Source organism: Giraffa tippelskirchi, chromosome 8 (genome assembly GCF_054371585.1).
Source record: "Giraffa tippelskirchi isolate mGirTip1 chromosome 8, T2T-mGirTip1v1.2.pri, whole genome shotgun sequence".
Taxonomy (NCBI): Eukaryota; Metazoa; Chordata; class Mammalia; order Artiodactyla; family Giraffidae; genus Giraffa; species Giraffa tippelskirchi.
In genome coordinates, this window is record NC_137282.1 from 62,806,642 (window position 1) to 62,832,112 (window position 25,471).

At 53.1% G+C, this 25,471-nt stretch overlaps 1 protein-coding gene and 1 long non-coding RNA gene across 7 annotated transcripts; one reads left to right on the forward strand and one right to left on the reverse strand.

Annotated features, from left to right (window-relative positions):
• Window positions 1–123: 123 nt before the first annotated feature.
• EXOC3 (exocyst complex component 3) lies at window positions 124–22,786 on the reverse strand. 6 transcript variants are annotated; one of them, XR_014062804.1, is made up of 14 exons: window positions 22,750–22,786; window positions 21,440–21,642; window positions 19,729–19,948; window positions 12,958–13,639; window positions 10,497–10,614; window positions 10,062–10,187; window positions 7,339–7,439; window positions 5,420–5,530; window positions 5,197–5,347; window positions 4,009–4,131; window positions 1,864–2,025; window positions 1,513–1,640; window positions 580–1,181; window positions 124–444 (listed from the first exon to the last, which is right to left on the reverse strand). XR_014062804.1 is itself a non-coding variant. In XM_081522316.1 (13 exons), exons 2-13 carry the CDS (start codon window positions 21,581–21,583, stop codon window positions 1,010–1,012), a joined length of 2,238 nt encoding a protein of 745 aa, XP_081378442.1. In that variant the 5' UTR covers window positions 21,584–21,642; window positions 22,750–22,786; the 3' UTR covers window positions 124–1,009. The 6 variants fall into 6 exon arrangements, 4 of the variants coding, with proteins under 4 accessions (XP_081378442.1, XP_081378441.1, XP_081378443.1 ...); XR_014062805.1 differs by having other exon boundaries at window positions 22,433–22,786; XM_081522316.1 differs by having other exon boundaries at window positions 124–1,181.
• On the forward strand, window positions 22,540–25,429 carry LOC145518284 (uncharacterized). Its single transcript, XR_014062808.1, has 2 exons — window positions 22,540–24,641; window positions 25,222–25,429. It is a non-coding gene; the product is annotated as an uncharacterized LOC145518284 (long non-coding RNA).
• The last annotated feature ends 42 nt before the right edge of the window (window positions 25,430–25,471 follow it).

Sequence of the window (25,471 nt, forward strand, 5' to 3'; positions counted from 1 at the left end):
CACTTGGGTCAGCCACCACAATCTGCAGTCACCGTGGGTATTTACTCAAGAAGTAATTCAGCGTGAAAATTCTCTAAGTGGAAAAACACATGTATTTTCATCATCATGAGGGGAAATAACTAATGACTGCTAACACTCAACTTTATTAATTCAGAAACCATGCACGACTGAATCCTAGACACTTAGTCTGGTCAAGCAGGAACTGGACTGGACTGACGCGTGTGCTAGCAGACAGCAGTTGGCAGGAAGCCTAGGAGACGACCATGTCTCTTCTGCACCAGGATCATCTGTGAGAAACCTCTCTCCCGTCTACATCTAGGCTGTGACTCCTCCAAGAAGAGAGCCCTCCCACCAGGATCAGCAGTGAGAACCGCGTCTCACGTCTCCAAGGTTTTATGGAACTCCTCCAAGAAGAGAGCCCTCCACGTGCCTTTTCTGGCTCTCCTGAGGGGGAAACAGCATGGCGTCCACTCTGGTTCTAGACGGGTGAGGGGGGGCGGGGCCGTCAGAGCAGCCCAGCACCCATACCCTGTCTGCAAGGAGGAGAAGGGGCGAACGCCAGAGCCATCCCACAGCCACCTTGGAGTGCGGCCGCTGAGAGACGTGTCCAGCAAGGCAGTGTCGGAGTCGAGACTTCGCCCAGGGCCCCCTGTTCCCTCCGTGCGGGTCTGTCACTCGCTTGGTGTAAAAGAGTAACTCGCCGGCGCTCCCAGCACCTTCCACCTGCTGTGGGTTTACCCGCCACGCCACCGCACTGCATCGCCTGGTGGCAGGTCTGCTCCTGGGGAGGCCTGACCTTGAGCTCAGGCATCTGAAACCTGAAAGTGGCTCCTGGGCAGGTCTGCAAGGTCATCACTAGTGAGATGGTGGCAGGAAGCTGTCGGTCCCTGACAGCAGTTCAGCGTTTTTACTGAGCAGCAGTTTGGGAAGTGCGTACACAGGGCAGGGATGGGGGTGGGGTGGGGAGTGCCCTCTGACACGGGGCTGCCTGAGGCCGGGGTCATACTAGCTACTTGAGGAGCTTGGCCACGTTGAGGCTGGGAACCACGATATCCTTGAAGATGGGCACATAATCGGGACTGGCCTGGGCCGGGCCCTGCTCCAGTGTCTCGATGATGGTCTGCTTCATGTCCCGGCTGGCGTCCCCACGCATGGCCAGCAGCGCCCCGATGTGGTCGTCCCTGGGGGCGAGAGGGCGTCAGGGTTCAGCCGCAGGGGAGCCCCCTCCCTCCCTCCCCCACTAACATGCAGGAGGGCCCGGAGACAGCACAGGACGATCATCCAGTCTGCTTGGCTACCTTCCCCCCAACACACCATGCGTGGGGACGTCCGGCACCGTGACTCGAGCACGTCACGGTCGTCTCTGAAGCACGCTCTGCCCACATCACCATCTGCAGGCCTCAGGGTCCTCACAGAAGCCCAGAGCTGCCACACTCCCCCCACCTTGGGGGCTCCCACCTCACGCCTGGGACCCGCCCCCTCCCCAGCGACTTCCAGGGAGACTGCTGGTACCTGATGTCCGGGTACTTGCTGACCAGAGTCGAGACCTCCAGGTAGAGCAGAGAAGGGTCCGTGAGCTTAATAACCTCTGCGACGGCGACAATGGTGTCGCAGTAGCTGTCCATCTCCTCTCCAAAGCCCTGCGAGACAGCACGGTGCTGGGCAGCGCACACACCCAGGGCTCCGCCCGGCTGCCCAGCGCCACCCTCTTTCACAGCAACCCCTCAGGACTCGCTCCCCAGAGACAGGGCTCAGGAAGGGGCAGGGGGCAGCCCGGGCCCTCGGACGGACAGGGACAGTAAGTGCCCGGCCCGCAGCCCCCAGGCCAGGCGGGTCCAGGGAGGGGAGACGCGGCGCACTCACGGATGCCAGCTTGCGGAAGAGGAAGCGCAGCTGCTCCGCCTCGCGCACCATGCGCTCCGCGCCGTCCTTGCGCTCCTCGGCGCCGCGGAAGGAGATGCGCTTCTGCATGACGGCCCGCAGGTACTCCTGCACCGCGCGTCGGTGCGCCTCGGCGATCATCCGCTGCGGACGGGGCGCGGTCAGCCTCGCACGCGGCGGCGTGGCTTCCCGTCTCAGTGACACGATTTCAGTGTCTACCAACTGAGCTCTTCTGAGGCTTTCTTACAAACTCCAATTTAGCAAGGCAGCAAGTTCACCGTGTTTCACGTCTGGGAGAACAGCAGGCGCGGCAGCCACGGGGCCGCAGCCAGAAGCTGGTGCCACCCGGGTGCCCCGCGGCTCACGCCCGTCCTAGAATAAAGCGCCCACAGGGGCGCCTGCCTACAGCCTTGCCCGACATATTCTGGGCACAAATCCACTGCAGAGTGCTTCCTGTGGGGCAAGGTGGCAGGCGCCAGCTCGGCCTGCCTTACTGAGACCACTTCAGGGGCTCACGGGCCGCCCCGGGGCACTGCGGCTGGTCTCCTCGCCCTGCCGGGCCTGCACACACTTCTGAGCTTCTCAGCTCGGGGGTGGGGGGGGGAGTGTGGACTTAGTGGGAGGGCTGGGCTTCCGCCAGGCCCCTGCTGCGCCCCTCACACATCACACCTGTGCACAGAAGGCTCTCAACACTGGTCTCTGCAGACAGTATGACTCTGGGAACATTCTGGAGAAGGCCGTGGTTCTCTCCGGAGCCCACCCTCAGTGACAGACAGACCCCAGGCAGTCACCTGTGAAGACCTGAGCACAAAAGTGCTGACACGACACACTACACCAGGGCCCCGAGAAGAGACACGAGAAGCCCCTTCTACCAGGGAAGCCGGGAAGCTCCGTCCCTGCACTGAAGTGAGGGGGACGCCAAGGGCCCCAAACAAGACAAAGTGAGGCGGTGCCCAACCGCTCAGAGACCCGGGTGAGGCCAGGCTCTCAGCAGAGCAGACGATCCCACAGGAGAGGGCGAGCCACAAGCCCAGGCTGAGGACGTTACACACCACTGTCAGATCAAAGTACAGAAGGTTCAAAAAAATAAAAGGTGGGACCAAAATCTGTAGAAGCAACGAGAAATTCAAAACTGAATGAAATGGTCCCACCTCTAACCACCAGAAGCTCCTGACACTGAGAAGGGACCATCAGGGTCGGGACTCCCCTCGAGGTCCAGCGCAGGGGCCCGGGGTTAAATTCCTGGTTGGGGAACTAAGATCCCACATGGTGCAGCTGAACACATACAACTTCCGAGTCTGCACTCGAGAGCCCTCGAGCCACAGGGAAGACCCAGGGCAGCATAAATAAAAAAATAAAATGAAAACCAAAACACCAGGTCCTCCCCGCATCACTCAGATGGCAGAGTTAGAATTTAAACTTTCAAATGAGGCAAAGATGCCCCCTCCTGCAGGTCCCAGCCAGGGCAGCAAGACAAGAAGATACAAAGACACGAGAACCAGACACGAAACCACACGGTGACGCTGTTCACAAATGAAACAACCGTTTCCATGGAACCCTGAGAGGACCTGGAGACCCACCTCTAAGTGTCTGCACCTGAGTTTCCTGTATCAAAACACGCACGCTTCCCGTAGGCAGAAACAGAAACCCTGATTTTAAAGCAACAATGGCAAAAGCCACCCAAGGCCCTGACGATTGTCCCTGAGCCTCCCCAGCAGCTGCCTGACCCCTGAATGGGGCCGCAGGGACATCTCACGGGGCCTGGAGGGACCGGTGTGCCCTGTGCTGAGCACCGCCCGCCGGGCCCAGAGCACAGACGTGTAGCGGGCACTGCCGCTCCCCGGCCTCTTGTCAGAGCCGCGGCCGGGGACCCACCCTCTCTTGGCACGGTCCCTGCTGAGCAGGCCCCGCTACCACGGGGCTCTGGGACTGCAGCCATGCCGGTGTGGCCGTGGGCAGCACGGTGGACGCCTCATCGCCTCCACACCCATCACCTTCAGACACCAGTGTCTCCAACCTGCTTGGGGCACAAAACCACTTTTGAATTCTCACCCTGAGAACTAATGACACCAGATTCTACAGGAGACACCTGATGACTGAGACCACATGGGGCCCCATGCTCCTTACCTTTCTATACGGCTTCTTAATTCTGGCAAAATCATTGAAATAGTCTTCCACAGTGACACAGATGATGTCTACAGCGTTTGACCCTAACAGCCACTTCTTTGTCATCAGTTCATTGAGATGTTGCTGGAAGCACAAACCACAGAAATCACCCTCGTGACGGCCCACCGTGGGGAGCGAGGTGCCAAGAGTCTACCTTTGCACGCCTGCCTGATGTGATCAGGACCACCACACGTGTGCAGAAACCCTGCACACACACTTTTCCCACACGAGACTTACACTACACCTGATGGAGGCATCTGGCGTGAATGTTTCACCTGAACTGACTACATCTATTTATTGTGGGGATGCTCTGTAACTTATGTACTCAATTCTGATGAACATTTAAAATGTCTCATTTTTCAATTATAAAGAAGGCTGCAGTGAATCTGTATGTTTCTGCAGGTGAAACTCCCAAAACCAGAACTGCTCAGTCAAAAGGTAGCAAACTACAACCCTCATGATTGCTGCCTCCAACACTTACCAACTGCCCCCAGACCACACCAATCCACAGCGCTGCAGAGGATACATTCCTCACACCCTATCACTCTGTGGTAGAAATGTTCTTAATCTGTGCCGTCCCGGTAAGCAACACAAACACCGTTTTAATCTACTTTTCTTAGAAAATCAGGAGACTGGACATTCTGTCTCCTACTCAGGACATAGACTACTCCCTTTCCTGTGAAATATTATTCATGTCCTTTGTCTGTTTCTCTATTATGTTGTCTTTTTAAACAGTTCGTTTGTTTTATAACCATCTTTGAGACAGACATCATGGAATACCCCGCACATAACCCCAGGAGCTCCTCCCTGCAGGACCCAAGACATCATGACCCTGCTTCTCAGTGTATCCTGGTCCTGCCATCCGGGTGTAATGTGAGCCGTTCCCATGCTGCTAAATAAACTCACCTGCTCATCACACACCACACCTCTGAAGTGACCTGCCTGGGCTTCACTCCTGACTGCACGCCGTGCTCTGCTCACAGCCGAGCCAACTGTGCACAGCGTGCAGGCCGGCGCGTGGCTCAGTCCAGAACTCACCGGCGAACACCACCGGCTCCCACCCCGAAACCGACGGGACACTTCCTGGAAGTGTGTCTATGTGAAGCGTGTCGGGAGGGCCCAGCGCGGGGCGGGGTAGAGGGCGCCCACCTCCAGGTCCAGGAAGACTTCCTCCAGCAGGCTGCCGCAGCCCTCTTTGGCAATGGCATCCAAAACCCCATCCATGCTCGGCTGGCTCAGAGACACGCCTTCTTCCGCCTCGTGCTTCAGATACTTCCTTTTTAAACTGACTATGGATTCTCTGCAGGAGATAGGGTGCCGTGAGGCGGCTGCGTGCCCGGCCCGCCCCGCCCGCCCGCCCGCCGCGGCTCACTTGAAGGTCTGGCAGTTGTTGACGATGGCGACCATGTACTGCACGTAGCAGGGCGGGCGCTGCCGGTCCCGCAGGTGCTCGTCCCTGTACAGCTGCGCCTCCTCCTTGTACCTGCGGACACAGGGCGGTCAGCGTGGCCCTGCGCGGCCCCGTCACTGACTCCTCAACGGGGGCTCACAGAGTAAAGGGCTGCGGAGGGGGGCGACCTACAGTAACAGTAGTTCATCGATTAAAATATATTATTATAAATTTCCTATCAGGCCTTGAAATATGGCTCCATATTCTGATTATACAAATATTCTGAAACATTTGTAACTGGGAAAGTATCATTTTATCTGACATGTAACTCACCTAGAAACTCATACAGTAGTCTTGGAAACACAATCAAATGTTAGATAAAACATCCTTTTCTGAAACTTCCCCCCAAAAAATCAAACCAAAAATACATCAGACTTTAAGATGTAAGGAGCAGAAACCGAGACGGCCGCACACTTCACTTCTGAACGTATTCTGGAGATTCTCAGACAGACACAGCAGCAGAAGGAGAACAGATATGCCCTGCGTATCTGTGTATGTTTTCAGAGGATCTTCAGGAAGGAGCAAACTGCAAACTGGAGACTACAGGGGAGTAGTTAAGCATGAGCTCCCCCGTTCTGGCCAAAGCATGGCTCAGTTAACCATACAGCTGAGGCTGACGAGGAGAAAGTCTGCCTCACTGAAGAATCCCAACAAGAAGGCCAACTCAGGGCACGACTCTCACGGATGGAGGCCGACGGGGACTCTACGCAGGGCCGGGCTGTCACACCTGAGCCACCGGCGCAGGAGTGCGAGGACACGCGCCTGCCGCGTTCCGGCCCAGCAGTGAGGAGACAGAGGAGCCTCAGCCTTCAGAGTCAGTGTATGGTTCGGAGCGGACGGCAGCTTGAGGCCCAGTGGGAGAGCCCTGGGCACTGACAAGAGGGTGTGTGGTCTCCATGGGCCAGGGGCCCGGGGGCAGGCCATCCGCTGACCCGGCCCGGATATACAACTATGTGAACAGGCAGGTTCGACACCAGTGGGGAACCTGAACGCAACATGGAGCCACGGGGACCCAGCAGCCGATCGTGGCTGTCGTGGGCGAGGCAACGGCATGGAAGTCAGGGCAGGGAAGCAGGCGAGTCTCGCCACAGGGTCTGGCGTCCGCAGTTAAGCACAGCTGACCCCTGAACAACGTGGGTTTGAACCGCACAGGTTCACGGCCACATGCATCTTTTCAGTCACCGTGCCCGCTGCCCAACGGGAGGCGAGGCTGCCTGAAGCTGCGGACGTGGGACCACAGGCGGGAGGCCGCCTGGGAGGTGCTCTGTGGACCTGCAGCCGCAGTGGGGGTCCGCCCTACAAGGCCCGCTTCTTGCTCACAAGTCAACTGTACTCAGCAGAACAGGGGGAGAGGAATGAGATGAGGCCCAGGGTGGCTTTAAGTGGACAACTTTGAATCTGGACGGTGGGCAAAAAAGCTCTTGTGTCTTTCTGCTTCTGTCTATGTCTGAAAACCTCCTTCATGAACAATTCAGAGGTGGGGGGCATCCCTGTGAGGTACTGGTCTTTGAGTACCTTCCTTCTTTCTGAGGGAAGGTAGCCTCCCCAGCCCCCCAGGAAATCGGACACCAGGAGGCAGACTGAAGGAGGCCCCCCACTGCACCCGGGCAGGAGCTCCAGCCCCAGCTCAGGGCCCCACACCACACCCGGGACCCCAGGGGGTACACCCGTTCAAAAGGTAGACAGTAAGACAGGGTGTGAGTTCTAAATAACAGAAGGTGACTATGATGAATCCAGCCTTAAATTCTTTTCTAATATTAGCCAGACTAAGATCAACACAGTTTAGCTTTTCATTAAAAAAAAAAACACTTTACAATTAGCACACTGGTAAGAATACATACCTACTTAAGAAAGAATTCATTTGCTGAAGACACAAAACTAGTACCTTTGTTTTCAAATCTTCATTTATCTGAGCAGCAACTTGAAGGTTCTGCTCGAACATCTAAAAATCGGAGAACTTATGAACTTTGATATAAAGTCATGAGGATACAAGTTTCCCATATCAGTCCCCCAGAAGTTAACTGGTAGTTAGGACAATCCAAATTCAGAGAAAAAAATGAAGCGACTTGAAAAATAACAAAGCTAATTCAACAAACACACAAAACTTTCTCAGTAGGTTGAAAAAAAAAAAAAAAACCAAGCCCAGTGAACCATTTCCTGGTTACCTGCAGACAGGCTGGCCTCCCCCAGGGGAAAAACATGTTCTCACGGGAAGACAGGGAGATGGGGACCGGGCACTGGACTGCGGGTTCCTCAGGGAGAACGCACCCTGGAGAGACGGCGCCGGATGAGGACAAGAGGGGGAGGGCCGGAAGGCAGAGCCTGCCCTTGTCATCACAGGACATCAGTCTCCAAATAAGAAAAGGGTGGGTGGGCCCACAAGGCTGCCCATGGCCCACCCAGGGCCCAGCTCCGTGTTTCAGCAGGACAGCGCGCGAACGTGGTCAGCAACACTTCTGAAAGGAGACTGGACAGGCCCGAAGGAGGCAGGCAAGCCCCCTCGAGGACACAGCAGGCGTCAAAAAGCAGACTGACTGTAAGAGTGCATGACTACCCTAAAAATCCACAGGACTCCCCCAAAGTCCATTAGATTAGACTTGCCTAGGCAGTGTTTATGAAGACGAACCTTACCTGGTTACCTCAGGAAGCACCAGACACGTAACACAGAATTACTGGGTCGGCCAGAACACATGTCTGGTTTTCTCCATCAGACGGCTCTAGGAGCACTTAGTTGCCTTTAACTTCACTTAAAACACTTCTGTTCGACCGCACCCAGCCAGCTTCATAGCAGCGTGCATTTTTTCTTTTTTAAAAATTGAATTTTTGTGAAGCCATTAACATTGAAAATGGAAGGAAAAAAAGTAATTTTTTTTGGCATATTGTGTTTTACTATTTCAAAAGAGGTAAACACACAACTGAAAGGCAAAAAGATTTGTGCAGAATATGGCAAAGGTGCTGTGACTGATCGAATATGTCAAAAGCGGTTTGCAAAGTTTCGTGCTGGAGATTTCTCGCTCCACAGTGGGGCAGATCAGCTGAAGTTAACAGCAATCATATCGAGACATTAATTGCGAACAATCAATGTTCTACCGCATGGGAGACAGTCGACATACTCAAAATATCCAAATTAAACACTGAAAATCATTTGCACCAGACTGGTTATGTTCATCACTTCCATGTTTGGGTGCCATGTAATTTAAATAAAAAAAACCTTCTTGACTATATATCCACATACTACGTAACAAAAATGTTTCATTGCTGAAACAAATTGTGACAGATGGTGAAAAGTGGATCCTGTCCAATAATATGCAACAGAAGAGATCCAGCAGCAAGCGAAACGAACCACCACCAACCAGACCAAAGGCCGGTCTCATCCAGAGAAGGCAATGTTGTGTATATGGTGGGGCTGTAAGGGAGTCTTCTATTATGAGCTCCTTCTGGAAACCAAACAATTCCAACCAGTACTGCTCCCAATTAGACCAACTGAAAGCAGCACTCGATGAAAAGCGTCTGGAATTAGTCAACAGAAAATGCATAATCTTCCATCAGCATAACACAAACCCGCAAGTTTCTCTGATGACCAGGCAAAAAGCATTACAGCCTGGATGGGAAGTTCTGATTTATCTGCTGTGTTCACCAGACAATGCACCTTCAGATTTCCATTTATTTCAGTCTTTATAAAATTCTTTTAATGGAAACAATTTCAGTTCTCTGCAAGACTATAAAAGGAACTGGAACAGCTCTTTGCTCAAAAAGATAAAAACTTTTGGGAAGATGGAATTATGAAGTTGCCTGGATATATGGCAGAAGGTAGCGGAACAGTGAATACCTTGTTTAATAAAGTTCTTGGTGAAAATGAAAAATGTGTCTTTTATTTAAAAGTTAAAGAACTTTTTGGCCAACCCAATAGCTTGAAATCAAAAACCACTAGGAATACAAAAGACGTAAGGTTTTGCGACCATGGGCAAAACTACTTGGCAAGCCTGACCCCTGGCTCCCCAGCTGTGGAGAGAAAAAGGCTCTCCCTGAGGTTAGCATGCAACTATGTATGTGTGAAGCCCGTCAAGGCCCCACAGGGGGTTGGGGGTGGTGTGTGTGTTTCTGTGTGTGTGGTGTGTGTGTCTGTGTGTGTGTGCGCGCGCGCAAGGCCCCTAGAGGCCCTACGGGGGGTGGGGGGTGGTGTGTGTGTGTCTGTGTGAGTGCATGTGTGTGTGTGTGTGAAGCCCCTCGAGGCACCACGGGGGTGGGGGGTGGTGTGTGTGTGTGTGAGAGGCCCCTAAAGGCCCCATGGGGGGTGTGGGGTGGTGTGGGGCGTGTGTGTGTGTGTATGTGTGTGTGTGAGAGAGAGGCCCCTCAAGGCCCACGGGGGGTGGGGAGTGGTGTGGGGTGTGTGTGTATGTGAGAGAGAGGCCCCTGGAGGCGCACGGGGGTTGGTGTGTGTGTGTGTGTGTGTGTGTGTGTGTGTGTGAGAGAGAGAGAGAGAGAGAGAGAAAGAGAGAGAGAGAGAGAGAGAGAGAGAGAGAGAGAGAGAGAGAGAGGCCCCTTGAGGCCCGCAACCACGCACCTGGAACACGATGGCAGGCAACGTTGTCTGATAGTAGCCATCCTGGTCGGCCTCGGGCTCCGTCTCCTTCACCCAGTCTTTCCTGTCCGTCTCCAGGGCTTTCCGCAGCCAGGCAATGATGTTGGACTGAGCCACAGGGAGGACAGAGCCGGCCGTGGGGTCGACACACCGTGTCAGAGGGAGCAGCTGCAGAGCAGCCTGCCCGCTGCCCCTCACCCTGGGCCCCGAGGGCTCGGGAGGCGCCCTGACCCTGCCCGCCCGCCCCTCCTGCTCCCGGCTCAGCACTGGAGGCGGGCAGGTCCCCTGCGCGTCCAGACGGCTGGTCTCAGCCCAGGGGACGGGCGGGTCTGTCCTCCAGCAGAGGAGGTTCGGTCTGGTCCAGAAGGGGCCACCCGCTCTCCACCCCGGCTCCGTGTGGGACCAACAGCGACTCACAGTCAGAGTGGACATGTAGGTGTCGAGCAGCGCGGAGACCACGTCTGCAGAGAGCAAAGGCTCCAGGAGGGCCACGTCCACCTCGGGGGCCAGTTCCGCGTTCCCCATCATCTCCACGCTGCGGCAAAGGAGGGCGAGACAGACAGACTGACCACCAGGGAGGCGGGAGGGCCAGACGGACAGACGGACCACCAGGGAGGCGGGAGGGCCAGATGGACAGACGGACCACCAGGGAGGCGGGAGGGCCAGACAGACTGACCACCAGGGAGATAGAAGGACAAGACAGACAGACGGACTACCACGGAGGCGGGAGGGCCAGATGGACAGAAGGACCACCAGGGAGGCGGGAGGGCCAGACGGACAGACGGACCACCAGGGAGGCGGGAGGGCCAGACAGACTGACCACCAGGGAGATAGGAGGACAAGACAGACAGAGGGACTACCAGGCAGGCGGGAACCCCTCAGCAGGGCTGTTCCCGGGCTGGAGCTTGCTCAGCTCTGGGACTGGGCAAGGCAGCCCCCTCCCACTGCCCCATCTGCCCCGAGGCTGGAGGGGAGGTCTGTCTGCCCCCCTGTGGCCCCTGGGGATGCGCAGGGCCCAGCAGGCAGGAGGCCCTGGGAGCCGGGGAACGAGCCCTGGGTTTAGACGTGCAGCACGGGCGCTAACCCTGACACTCCTGCGAGAGGATGGGGCCCAGAGCGGGGACCACCTGACGTCTGCACCCGTGGGGCGGAGGAGGCCGGAGTGCGGACCAAGCGCTGGGAAAGAGCTTTTCACAAAAAACATGAAAGTGAGGTATGAGGCTGGGTTCCCAGAAGGCCAGGGCTGACTGCTCTGATGACTCCTTAAGCACGGATCCAGAATGACAACCCTAGGTATTAACAGCATCCAACACCCGTAAGGAACCCCAGGTCTTCCTAAGTGGAAAAAGTACCTCATGACACTCTGCAAACACCCAAAGACCATTTACAGTCTAGACTATTTCTGCCTCAAGAGCCTTAGTTCTGCATGAACGTGTTTCTAGTGTGGAAACAGCCCAACTTTTCCCTTGAGAAAGTCCAACGCAACAGAACGTGATGAGCAACAGGAGGCTGTCACAGAACCGCCGCTGACAGAGCGGCGCTCACCCGCGCTGAGTGAGAAACAACGCGGGCCACACAAGTGCACACTCCGCAGTCTGGAGGGTCGAGCACCGCCGGGGCCCAGACCCCAGATTCCAGTCCTGCTCCCCACCGGCTGGCCGACGGACCCTGGGCACAGCCCCCCCAGGCCTCAGAGCAAAGGGGACGGCGAGAGGCCTTCCTTGGGGGTGACCCACAGGGCCTGTGCGCTGGAAACGGCTCTGGCGGGTGGCCAGCACACAGGGAGCTCTGAGGCCCCAGCCCAGCCCAATGGCAGCAAGTGTGTCAGCCATAACCAACAGACGGTTTCTTTCTCTTCACGTTTTCCTGTACTGAAATGCATACATGTACACATTCTTAACTATAAGCAGTTACCAAACAACTAACAAAACACAAACCAAAGAAATCCCCAAACCAGGCTTCCATGGTGGTTAAAATCTGCCTCGCAGTGTAGGGGACACTGGTTCAATCCCTGATCTGGGAAGATGCCACATACCGTGGAACACCTAAGTCCGCACGCCACAACTGCTGAAGCCCGTACCCCGATGCCGTGCTCTGCGATAGCAGAAGGCGCCACGATGAGAAGCCCGTGCGCCAGAACGAGAGAGGAGCCCCACTCACTGCAGCTGGAGAAAGCTCGCACACAACAACGAAGACCCAGCACAGTCAAAGAAACAAATAAAAGCAATTAAATTTTAATTTAATTTAGAAGTAACTAAATTTTAATTAATAAAATTAAAATTTATCAATTAAAAAAAGTTAAAAAAAAAATCCCCAAACCTTACTACTAAAATAAGAGGTTCAATATCTACACATCGGCAACAAGACAGGCTGGGCTACACTGGGCCCCCCTCACACTAGCTGACTGAGAACACCCACCACAGCCTGTTCCCCAAGTCCAACCTCAAACTAACGTGGGCACACAGTGGCTCACGCCCCGTCACGGAGAGACAGAACCTCAAGGCCGAAGAGCACGCGGGGAGAACAAACCGGACTCGGGTTCTCAGAGCCAGCGAGAGCGGAGGGGCCTTCCGCAGCCCCTCGACTGTGCAGGTCATGAAGCCTCTGGGTGAGACGGCCAACACCGCCTGCTCCTGGGGTCCCCGAAGGGCACACGCGATGCTGAGCTGCTCACCACTGTCCAGGCACAGGAGCCCCCCAAGCACAGGAGCCTTTGCACGACCCAACCCCGGGTCACAGGCAGCCCAGGAAGGAGACGCGTCCGCCAGATGCAATGTGTGCGGGTGCCAGGCGCCCGCCCTGGGCCGAGGACCCAGCAGCTGTGCAGACTGCCAGCGGCCTACGGAACAGGAGACGCTGGGTGTGAAGGGGGAGTTACCTGGTGTAAGTGTTCAAAACCCAGGTCAGCAGGCTGACGATCTCGTTCGCTTCCAGGTCCTCCGCCGCGAGGTCCTGCATGCGCATGCTCAGGGCCTGGTGGTAGGTGCGCAGCAGGCTCCGGAAGATCTCATAGTGCGGCGGGAAGCACTGCGCCAGTAGGTTCTTGGCGACGATGAGGTCGTCCAGCACGTACTTCCGTATGATCTCCAGATGGCGCACGAGCCACATCCTGTCCGACTCCCTGGTGTCCGCCTGCGTGCCCTCGATCCTGGTGGTCACTGTTCTGTCCAGGATGGTGAACATCTTCTCCTTCCAGCTTTTGGGTCTCCCGGGAGGCATGAAGCCAGTTTGCTTCTTCCGGTCAAGTATGCGCCGGTCAATTTTCTCTTCCCTTTCGATGATCCTGACGACGGAGACGAGCAAGGTGGGGTCACGGCGCACAGTGACCAGCGACCTCTGCAGCACCATCCACAGCTGCTTGGCCAGCTCATCGGACAGCCCCTGCGTGCTCCCGAAGTAGCTGTGGATGAGTGTCATGTCACGCGTGTTCCCACTGTCCATGCGGTACTGCTCGTACATCAGCCCGTCCCGGGAGCACTCGAGGTCCATCAGCTTCCGGTGGGCCTGCAGCAGCTCCCCGTGCTCTATGAGGTCCTGCGTCTCCCTCACGATCTCGGGCACTGGGGGGAAGGCAAAGACGGCACCGTGAAACACCAACGCGGGGCAGCACGGGGTGCCAGGCCGACGGCGGGCAAGGGCAGCCAGGAATCCGCCCCCCACTGGACGAGCAGCACACCCACAGGGCTCAGGTGAGGGGCCACACACTGTGGAGCTCTGGAGGCTACTGGAGGCTTACCCCTTCCAGGCAAAGGCATGAACAGTATTTCAGCTCTAAGCACAGTAGAAGAGTAGAAATTGACTACAAATGATCAGGAGAGGCACATGCTCAGAAAGACCTGAGAAGACTTTAAGTTTACATGCCAGCCTGGTCCTCAACAGAGACGTAGCCTACGACAGTCAAAACAGCAAAAATAATAAATAAAATCAGCATACCCCGGCAAAGAGGAACATCTGACTTCCAGAGCTACGTGTTAATTAGATTCAAATGTCCACTGCTCAACAACATCACAAGGCAAACAAAGATGGAGGAGACAAGAGAGATTCAAAGAAAAAAAAACCAATCAGAAACCATCCCTGAGAAGGACTAGACAGTGGACAAGACAAGACTCTAAGATGAGCTCTTCAACATGCTCAGAGAACTACAGGCAAACATGAACAGAAGTGTAACTGAATGAAAAATGTACTTCAGATTCTCAAAACAGATTTGAGTGAGCAGAAGAATGAATCAGCAAACTTGAAGACAGGACAAAAGAAATTATCAGTCATGAGGATAAAAAGGAAAAAAACACTAGAGAAGAGTGAACAGAGCCTCAAGGGCTTGTGCTTCACCCCTGAGCTGAGCCGAGTGCACACGCGGGAGCCCGAGGAGGAGGAGGAGAGCAGGCGGGCACCCCTGCCTCGCAGGGGCCACGCTTCCTCCCCCCGACAGCCTGCAGTGACCCTGCACCAAGCAAGCTTACCGCCACCACGTTCCCAGCATCATTCGCTCACTTCACGTCTCTGTGTCACATTTTATTCTTTTATTCTCTCAAAACATCTCACATTTATAGGCCATTCCATCCGACAGCAGCATACGCTTTCCTCTCATGCACGCACAGAACACTCTCCAGGACAGATCGCACATGCCAGCCAAGTCCCTGCACTCAGGTCTACTCTTTGTGACCCTATGGCCCACAGCCCGCCAGGGTCCTCCGTCCACGGGATTCTCCAGGTAAGAATACTGGAATGGGTTGCCATGCCCTCCTCCAGGGCATCTTCCCGACCCAGGGGTCAAACCCACATCACTTAAGTCTCCTGCATTGGTAGGCGGGTTGTTTACCACTAGTGCCACCTGGTGGGTCACGATCAAGCCCTGGTAAATTTAAGAAAACTGAAATAGTACCAAGTATCTTTTCTGACTAGAAGGTTATGAGATTAGAAATAAATTACAGAAAAAAATTGCAAAAAACATAAACACATGGTGGCTAAACAACATGTTACTAAATAACTAAGAAATCACTGAGGAAATTAAAAAATACATAGAAACAAATGACGACAAAAACACAACAACCCAAACCTAAGGGAAGCAGCAAAAGCAGTTCTAAGAGGGAAGTTTGTAGTAATTCAACCCGACCTCAAGAATCAAGAAAAATCTTAAACAAACAACCTAACCTCACACCTAAAGCAACTGGAGAAAGAATAACTATACGTCAATAAAATACACAATCTAGAAGTGAACAAATTCTTAGAAAGGTATAACCTTCTAAGACTGAGCCAAGAAGTAGATAATATAAACAGATCAATCATAAGTGATGAAATTGAAACTATAATTAAAAATCTTTCAACAAACAAAAGTCCAAAACCAGACAGCCTCACAGGCAAATTCTAGCAAACATTTAGAGAAGAGCTAACACACATCCTTCTCAAATCCTTCCAAAAAATTGCAGAGGGAGGAACACTTTCAAATTCATTCAATGAAGCCACCATCACCCTGATACCAAAACCAAAGTTTAACAAAAAAAATTACAGACCAATATCACTGATAAATATAGATGCAAACATCCTCAACAAAATACTAGCAAACAGAATCCCACAATGCATTAGGAGCATCATACACCATGACCAAGTGGGAGTTATCTCCGGGATGCAAAGATTCTTTAATATATGCAAATCAATCAATGTCATGCACCATATTATCAAATTAAAAAATAAAATTCGTATGATCCTCTCAATAGATGCAGAAAAAGCCTCTGACAAAATTCAAAACCCATTTAAGATAAAAACTCTCCAGAAGGCGGGCAAAGAGGGAACCTACCTCAACATAGTTAAGGCCACATACGACAAACCCACAGCAATCATCATTCTCAAAGGTGGAAAAACTGAAAGCATTTCCTCTAATATCAGGAACAAGACAAGGGTGCCCTCTCTCACCACTATTATTCAACACAATTTTCAAAGTCCTGGAGTTCCAAAAAATAGCAAGGAGAGAAAAGAAAGCCTTCCTCAGCGATCAATGCAAAGAAGTAGAGGAAAACAACAGAATGGGAAAGACTAGAGATCTCTTCAAAAAAATTAGATATTAAGGGAACATTTTGTGCAAAGACTGGTACAATAAAGGACAGAAATGGTATGGACCTAACAGAAGCAGCAGATATTAAGAGGTGGCAAGAATACACAAAACAACTGTACAAAAAAGATCTTGGCGACCCAGATAATCACAATGGCGTGATCACTCAACTCAACTAGAGCCAGACATCCTGGAGTGTGAAGTCAAGTAGGCCTTAGGCAGCATCACTACAAACAAAGCTAGTGGAGGTGATGGAACTCCAGTTGAGCTATTTCAAATCCTGAAAGATGATGCTGTGAAAGTGCTGCACTCAATAGGCCACAAAATTTGGAAAACTCAACAGTGGCCACAGGACTGGAAAAGGTCATTGTTCATTCCAATCCCGAAGAAAGGCAATGCCAAAGAACGCTCAAACTACCGCACAGTTGCACTTATCTCACACGCTAGTAAAGTAATGCTCAAAATTCTCCAAGCCAGGCTTCAGCAATACATGAACTATGAACTTCCAGATGTTCAAGCTGGTTTTAGAAAAGGCAGAGGAACCAGAGATCAAATTGCCAACATCCGCTGGATCATTGAAAAAGCAAGAGAGTTCCAGAAAAACATCTATTTCTGCTTTATTGACTATGCCAAAGCCTTTGATTGTGTAGATCACAATAAACTGTGGAAAATTCTGAAAGAGATGGGAATACCAGACCATCTGACCTGTCTCTTGAGAAACCTGTACGCAGGTCAGGAAGCAACAGTTAGAACTGGACATGGAACAACAGACTGGCTCCAAATAGGAAAAGGAGTACGTCAAGGCTGTATATTGTCACCCTGCTTATTTAACTTATATGCAGAGTACATCATGAGAAACACTGGGCTGGAGGAAGCACAAGCTGGAATCAAGATTGCCAGAAGAAATATCAATAACCTCAGATATGCAAATGACACCACCCTTATGGCAGAAAGTGAAGAACTAAAGAGCCTCTTGATGAAAATGAAAGAGGAGAGTGAAAAAGCTGGCTTAAAACTCAACATTCAAAAAAACTAAGTTCATGGCGTCTGGTCCCATCACTTCACGGCAAATAGACGGGGAAACGGAAACGGTGACAAATTTTATTTTTCTGGGCTCCAAAATCAAGGCAGATGGTGAGTGCAGCCATGAAATTAAAAGACGCTTGCTCCTTGGAAGAAAAGCTATGACCAACCTAGACAGCATATTAAAAAGCAGAGACATTACTTTGCCAACAAAGGTCCATCTAGTCAAAGCTATGGTTTTTCTAGTAGTCATGTATGTATGTGACAGTTGGACCATAAAGAAAGCTGAGCACCGAAGAACTGATGCTTTTGAACTGTAGTGTTGGAGAAGACTCTCGAGAATCCCTTTGACTGCAAGGAGATACAACCAGTGAAACCAAAAGGAAATCAGTCTCGACTATTCATTGGAAGGACTGATGCTAAAGCTGAAATTCCAATACTTTGTCCACCTGATGCAAAGAACTAACTTACTGGAAAAGACCCTGATGCTGGGAAAGATTGAAGATAGGAGGAGAAGAAGATGACAGAGGATGAGATGGTTGGATGGCATCACTGACCGGATGGACATGAGTTTGAGTAAACCCCGGGAGTTGGTGATGGATAGGGAGGCCTGGCATGCTGCAGTCCATGGGGTCACAAAGAGTCAGACATAACTGAGTGACTGAACTGAACTGAAAAGAAAGAAAGCTAAACCTAAAGCTATCAAAAGAAATGAAATAAGACTAGAGCAGAGATAAACAGAAAATTGAAACACAAAACAGAAAAATCAAGAAAACCAAACAAAGGTAGTTCTTTGAAAAGATTAACAACTGACAAACCGTGCCCAGAGGAACTGAGGGAAAGAGAAGACTCCGATACTGAACAGTTAAAGCGAGGGTGCCATCAGCAACTCCACAGGAAAAAAGGGATTAGAAGAACGCACTGTGCCCGAACGTAGGCACCCAGCTGGGTAAGCAGGTGAGGTGCCAATTCCGAGAGAGAAACACAAACCCAAAGCACTAAGAAACAGGAAGTCTAAATGACCAGTGAGGGGCTGGGGAGGGGCCGTGGGGAGCTATCATTAACGGCTGCCGACTTTCAGGTGCTTTCTTTCAGTTTTACTGAGACATAATTTACACACAGCTCTGTGCAGAGTTCCAGTTTTCAGGGTGAAGACAGTCCATGAGATGGACTGTGATGATGCCTTCACAACGATATGAAAGTACCTCATACTACAGAACTGTACACTTAAAAATGATCAAGATGATAGATTTTATATTGCGCATATTTTATATTTTTTAAGAGTAGGAAAAAAAACCCAAACAGGTTTTGTTCATAATACTGCAGAATTACAGGCAATGATAAAAGTCTGAAGGGAGACAAACACGCTCCTAACAAAAACCACGTCTACATCACAGCCTCGCTTTTCATCAAAAGAACGTTATTTTCAACCTCTATGGATGAACTGGTAGCTTTTTGGTCACTTGGGTTATGTGGATCCAAATGCCATGTGGATCAAAAGGTAACTTTTTAGTCTTCTGGTGTTTGTTTTACAAAACCAGAAGAAAATGACAATCGACGAGAAATTATAAGACGGAAATCAACTAACAAGGCTCTAAATGTCATGAAGGAGATTCCGGCATGGGGACCGGTCCAATTCCAGGCTGCCAAAGGTCACCAGGAGGGGCTGCTGCCATGGGCCCAGCGCAGCTGGCGGTGCTGGGTCACTTATGGGGGGCAGAGCAGGGCCCCGGAACACGGCTCTAGTTATCAGGTCCCAGGGAGATGAGAATGCACAGAGGGATGGCCGGCTACTCAGCACTGTTGCCACCAGACACGTGAGAGTCCAGAGGAACAGGGCCACCCGTGCCGTGGTTCACGGCAGTGGGCGGAGGGGAATAACCGCACCAGGTTACACGCAGGGGTCAATGAGCATGAACACGCGGAGACCAGACACCAGAAGAGGGAAGGGCAGGGGTCAGACCACCCCGAGGCTTCCGGCTGGCATGCCGATGGCCTTGACAAAGGCGCGGGGGGAGGGGGGACACCGACAGAGGGACTTGGGGAGGGACTAGCTCTCGGGGGCAGAGCACGAGGCCCGACTGGGCTACGGAGCGCTCTTCATGCCAACGAGGTACCAGGACAGGATTTGGAAAGGCTCACTCCCATCCCCACCGCCCCCTCACCACCCCATCAGCCCCAAGGACTCCTCCAGGCGCGACCTCCATCGGGGCTGGGTCTCCAGGGCGTGCCCGCCCCCAGCCTGTGCACAGGCCTCCTGTCTGGGAGCTGCTCGCTCAGGGACCTCTCCTGCACCTGGCAGGGTCCCGCATGCCACGCCACAGCGGAGGGAAGCGCGCAGACCCCTCCCTGGGCTCGCTTGTTCAGCTGTCCGGCTCCGCACCTCGGTCCCGACAAACTCAGAACCACACTCCACCCGCCCTCATCCACTCAACAGACCACCCACCCACGTTCAAACAAGACCCTGACGGTGCAGGCCGAGCCACATCTCTCACCCACTCCGGGTGACACACCGCCTCAGGACAGCTGAAACCCCCCGCAACACGAGCAGGCTGAGGACACACGTCCGCTGGCGGCTACCTGAGAAGATGTTCTTCAGGTTCTCCACGGCAGCGGCAAGCTGGCTGTGCCGCACGACTGCGTCCTTCACGTCCTTGAGGCTCTCGATGGTGTTGATGCTCTGCCTCCAGTCCTTGCTGACGTCCGCCAGGGACTGCTGGATGTCCTTGACGTCATGGAGCGCGTTATGGAGCTGGCTCAGGCCGGTGCGCACACCGTCCAACTGTGACTGGATGGCAGCCTAGGGAAGACACCCGGGTGAGCAGGGCCAGGCCGGACCTGGAGGCTCAGAGAGCAGGAGAGGCGCTGCAGTGACACAGAACAGGCAATGAACTCAACAGTAACGCTGTTAAGCCTTGTTGAGAAACCTCCCAACACTCCTCATGCAGCCCTTGGCCTGAAAATGCTAGACTCCACTGTGGGAATGCCCTGGGTCCCATGGCCCCCCTTCAACGGTCCCCTAGGACTCTGCACACCATCTCACAGGCGTCCTCAGCTTCCTAACATGCCTGATCTAAATGGAGAAACAGTCAGGACTTGTCATTAACTTGAGTGGAGAGGGTTTTCCTGCCATTCAGCCAGAACTAGACTCCGTCCCAGAATGGCCGGGCCCCAGACGCAGGATTGGCGCATCTGAGATTCACTCACTCTGAGGCCCCGTGAAGTGCCGCCCAGGGAGCCGCACAGTCAGTCAGAAGGGAGAGAGCATGAAGGAGCAGCAGCAGGTGGATGGGAATAGGGAGGGAGAGACAGCGCAGCACAATGGAAGTCAGGAACACCTTTCACCCGTGAGTCGAAAGTAGCGCTTAAAAATAACTAACGATTTCAACAGACCACACAACTGTTAGTTAATCCATCAGTTTCTAGAAGAGATTAAAGTTCTGAATAAACATGCAGCAGGTCTAAACTATTTTTTAAATTGATACGAAACGGCTTCAAGTTAGTCCAACAGGTCTTCGGCTGCTTTGCTGCTGCACATCAATGGCCCACATGACGTTGCGTCAAACCCGCCGTTACCTGGGCACCAACGTTCTCAACTGGACAGGCAACCGCACTACCATATCAGTACCAGAATTAACCTTCCTCAAATGCACTCTCTTAAATCCTCAAGACCATTGTGCTGCCAGTCAGCAGGCCATGGTCGTAACTATAACTATACCAGGCATGCATTGTTTTAATAAAACCCAATTTCTCCATGTGAATTAAGTTGAAAGCCAATTAAGTTGAAAGCCAATCCAAATCCTAAAAGACCGACTTTCTTTTCTGCCTCACTTTCACACACACTAACAAATGTGTAGAGCTCTCTTTCTTCCTGCCACAAGGCCAACAGAATGCCTGGTACATAATCAGTGTACTATAGCGTGTGCTAGAAGGACCCAAACAAAATGCTCTCTGGACACATTCTGTGGAAGAGCGTTTACTAAATAAGAAAAGCCGTTATTCTGCTAGTGTTTTTTAAAAAGCTAAATGGACACTTCTGGATGCTTCAAGGGGTTGTTCCTTTGGTGTTTTCAACATCCCTCTGTCTAGTTTCTCAATCTACTGACTGGCAATATATTATTGGAAAAAATGTGCTAAATCAAGGTAATGTTCAAGTCTGCCTTCTTCCCCATCCTCATAATGTCCAATTTGGCAAAGTTATAACTTTGTTAAATGAACTTGAAACTCGAGATAAAAGGCCCTATCCCGCTGAGGAGTGCAGCAGCTGCGGGTGGCCACTCTGACCTCGTACCTTTAATCTCGCCTCCACAGAGGCCTTCTTCCGGGCCTCTCTTCTGCGATATTGCTCCACTTTGTCCAGCTGGTCCGGGCGCTGCAGCATTCCAGCAACCCTCTGGACCGCTGTCGCGACAGCCTCCCGGTCAGTCTCCTTCATGGTTACAAAGCAGGGAGGATCTCTGCACCTGTCATACTAGAGGCATCCTGTGTCCACAGCTAGATGGGGAACGGGGAGAGGGGATGTGTTAGGAAGGTAGAATGTTAGTGACAAAACTTACCCCCTCCACCAACAGTCAGCTGTCCACAGCAGAGCTATAAGGAGAGCATCTGAGATCATTAACCCAATAAACCTGAAAGCAGAACTAGGATTATGAACTCCTGGATAAGAAATACAAACTTTCAGAAGTCAATTTTACCTTATAGTGGAGCAGGGGCAATTACAGGCACAAGATATTAGCATATGGAGGAACCCAGATTACTCACATCAGACGTCAGTCTCCAGGGCACTTCTCTCCCCCAGACAGGTCCCCTTTCCCATTTCCAGAGCCTTCACACCGGCCCTTAACTCCCTGGAGAGGCGGCTGTGCCAGGAAGTCCCGGTGAGGACGCGGAGGCACAGGGCCAGTACACATCTCACCATCCTCGCGGAAGTTTCAGCACCCACCCTACGAGTCCCCTCAAAAATCACTACCTGTAGAGTCTCAAATCCCACGTCTTACTATTTAACAGCCCTAGCAAACAGGTGAGCGGGCAAACGACGCTCTCCTCAGGACAACTCACTCCTGCCTTCGTGCCGGCTCCACCAACATCCGAGCCGGGGAGCTCGGTGAGGGTCCGGCAAAGGAGAGAGCGGACATCTGCCGTTAGCCGCCCGTTTCCACGCATGTTTTCCGTGCACAGATCTCCAGGACGCTCCCATTCCCTCTGCAAACGCTCTCGGAGCAACACCCAAGTCCCCGCAGACCCTGAGGGGCGGGACCCGAGTGCCTCCGGCGCCCTCACGGACCTGGGCTGGGGCGCCGTGTCTCCTCGCCCCCTTTCCGGGCCCTGGGCTGCGCCCGTGCCGGGGCGCCCGGGGCGGCCGCGGGTCTCCAGGCCGCCGCCCGCGCGCTCAGGTCCGCACCGGCTCCCTCCTCCTGGCCTGGCGCGGCGTCGGCCCCGTCACGGACGCCAGCCTCTCGACAGGACTCAGCCGCCCCCGGGGGCCCCCCCGGCCGCCCGCACCGCCGCCTGGCCGCGCTCGCACCCGCCGGAGCCAGGGAAAGGGACGGCAGGCGGGGACCGCGACTGCCGCCCGGGCGCCACAACTCGCCGCAGCCTCACCTCACGGCTAGCCGCCGCCGCCGCCGCCGCCGCCGCCGCCGCCGCCCGGAAGTGAGCGCTCGGTTGGCACTTCCGCTTCCGGCCTCGAGACTGGGGGGCGGGGCCTAGCGGCTCGGATGCGGGGCGCGGCGCGCGGGCTCAGTGACTGTGAGGGCAGCTGCCGACGGTGCCAGGGCGCCCGCACGACCAGAGGGGGCAGAGCGGGGCTGCGGCGCGCGCACACACACACACAGACACTGCACACACATAGATAGACAAACACACAACAGACACCCCACAGACACATATCACATATAGACATGCCACACACACACAGACACATGAACACACAACAGACACCACACAAATACACATATCACATATAGACATGCCACACACTCCACACAGAAATGCAGACGCCGCACCACATGCACACACCACACACACATAGACACATAAACACAACAGACACCACACAAAGGCGCATGCCATATAGACATGCCACACACTCCACACAGAAATGCAGACACCACACCACATGCACACGCCACACACAGAGACACACCACACACACATACACAGACTTCCATACCCACACATACACCATAGACACGACACAAACGCTTGAGCACACAAACCCACATCAGTATCTGCGTGCAAACGCCTGGGCTCACAGAGGCAGGGGCAGGAAGGTGAAGGTGTATGAGCCCCCTACCTGTGGCCATGCCAACCAGAACCTACAGTCAGCTGATGGCAGATCATTCTCCAAGGGCCAGGACTTCAGTGCCTGACTGGCTCTGAGGGCTGATCCCTCTGCTATTTCATCTGTCCCTAATAATTTGTGAAAATATAGTGCCATGCTGGGTCAAGAAGATCCCCTGGAGAAAGAAATGGCAACCCACTCCACTATTCTTGCCTGGAGAATCCCCATGGGCAGAGGAGCCTGGCGGGCTACAGTCCATGGGGTCGCAAAGAGTCAGACATGACTAAGTGACCGAACACTAGAGGAACGAAGAATGTAAACAGAAATTATAATTATGTTTGAAATTCTGACTGTACAGGCATTTTGAAACATCCTCAGTGCAAGAGTGGACCAGGGAAAACAAACAACAGAACCCCAAAAAGCAATGTCTCCCAGGTGCTGGGGTCCCTGGGTCAGGAGAGGATCCCAGGAAAACAGAGCTGGAGGGAGGCCTGCGCCTACCTGGGTTCTCAGTGGAGAAGCTCTCTCTTAAAGTCAGCACTCGGCAGAAGACACCAGGAGTGGTTCTTGAGAGGCCCCGACCCGGCGGACTAAAGAAGGGAGCGAGGTACGTCTCTGAAGTGTCCTGAGAGAGCGGAGATCTTGTTAAGCTGTAGCTTACACTTTGTTAAATAGGAAGAGAAAGTGGGAGCAATGCCGTAGTGACACTAGGAAAAGAAAAGCCAAAGGATCATCGGTAACTAAAACACAAAAGGAGGAGTGGAATCATGTTCAAATATATCAATTATCAGAACACAAGTTTAAAACAACTAGTTATTGTAAGAAAAACATGTCAAACATGAAGAAACAGGATGGCTTTCGTTGGAGGAGGTTTGCACACCAGCTAGTCTGGGCCCGAGAAAGCGGCTATGGTGATGTTAATACCAGACAAATGGGCTTTATGTCAGAGGCACTGCCAGAGAGAGTTATTTTAAGATACAAACACATAAACCACCAGGAAAAAGATAGTTTGCTGTGCCAAGATTTCAAACTCTTGTGTCTATTTTAGTCCTTAAAGGAAAAGACAAGCCATAGATTGAGAGAGAAACTTTAACTGACAAAGAGCAGCTATCCTGAATTTTAAAATAATGCCCACGATTCAATTAAAAACAGCAAACAAGTGCAGAATCGACAGCAGAGGACCTTTCACCTCGCTGGGGAAGAAATCAAGGTGAGGGTGCCTCGCGGCCCCAGCATGGTCTTTGTGGAGGCTGGGGGCCCTCGCCTTCCTACAGCCTATCTGGGCTTCAGGCCACCGCCCGGGGTCATTTTCACTGCAAGCCCTCTGGTGGCACCCTCACCCAGACCTGCCTGTGACCTGCCACCCCTGCCTGACCTCTTCCCCGCTCTCTCCTCACCCTCTCAGCTTCCTCCACGCACGATCCGGATGGTTCCTGTCAAGTCTTGGCCCAAGGCCGCCTTGCCCACAAAACCACCACCTGGGTCACCAGACCCCAGCTGACCCCCTTGAGCAGCACCCAGCCTCTCCCCACGCATCACAGAACCTACACAGTCTTTGGTCACTTCTCTGTCCCCTGGACATGTGCACAGGGACCTCGGCTTCAGCAACCTGATTTCTGCATCTTTTCTTCACCAGTGTGTCCCCAGCACCGTCCCCGCTGCTGCTGCTAAGTCCCTTCAGTCATGTCTGACTCTGTGTGACCCCGTAGACGGTAGCCCACCAGGCTCCTCTGTCCCTGGGATTCTCTAGGCAAGAATACTGGAGTGGGTTGCCATTTCCTTCTCCACAGTGCCGTCCCAGGACCTGGCATTCAGCATGGACTCAACAAGCAGCTGAGTGAAGGAAGGAGATGCACATGAAACAGCTGAGTGCCCCCTCACGCCTCAGAGAGACCCAGTGACCTGGAAGCCGGCCTTCAGCAGACCCTGCCGCCAGCCAGGTCTCAGACTCCCGGCTTCTGAAACTGTGAGAAAGAAATGCTTGTTGTCCATAAGCCACACAGCCTCTGGCGTCTTCATTCCACAGCCTAGAATGGGCTG

Coding starts and splice junctions, on each gene's coding strand:
- EXOC3 (XM_081522315.1), bottom strand. CDS start 21,583: ATGAAGGAGACTGACCGGGAGGCTGTCGCGACAGCGGTCCAGAGGGTT. Junction 19,949..21,439: donor CTGTGGAGGCGAGATTAAAG/GTACGAGGTCAG, acceptor TGTCTTCCCTAG/GCTGCCATCCAGTCACAGTT. Junction 13,640..19,728: donor CCTGAAGAACATCTTCTCAG/GTAGCCGCCAGC, acceptor CCTTCCCCCCAG/TGCCCGAGATCGTGAGGGAG.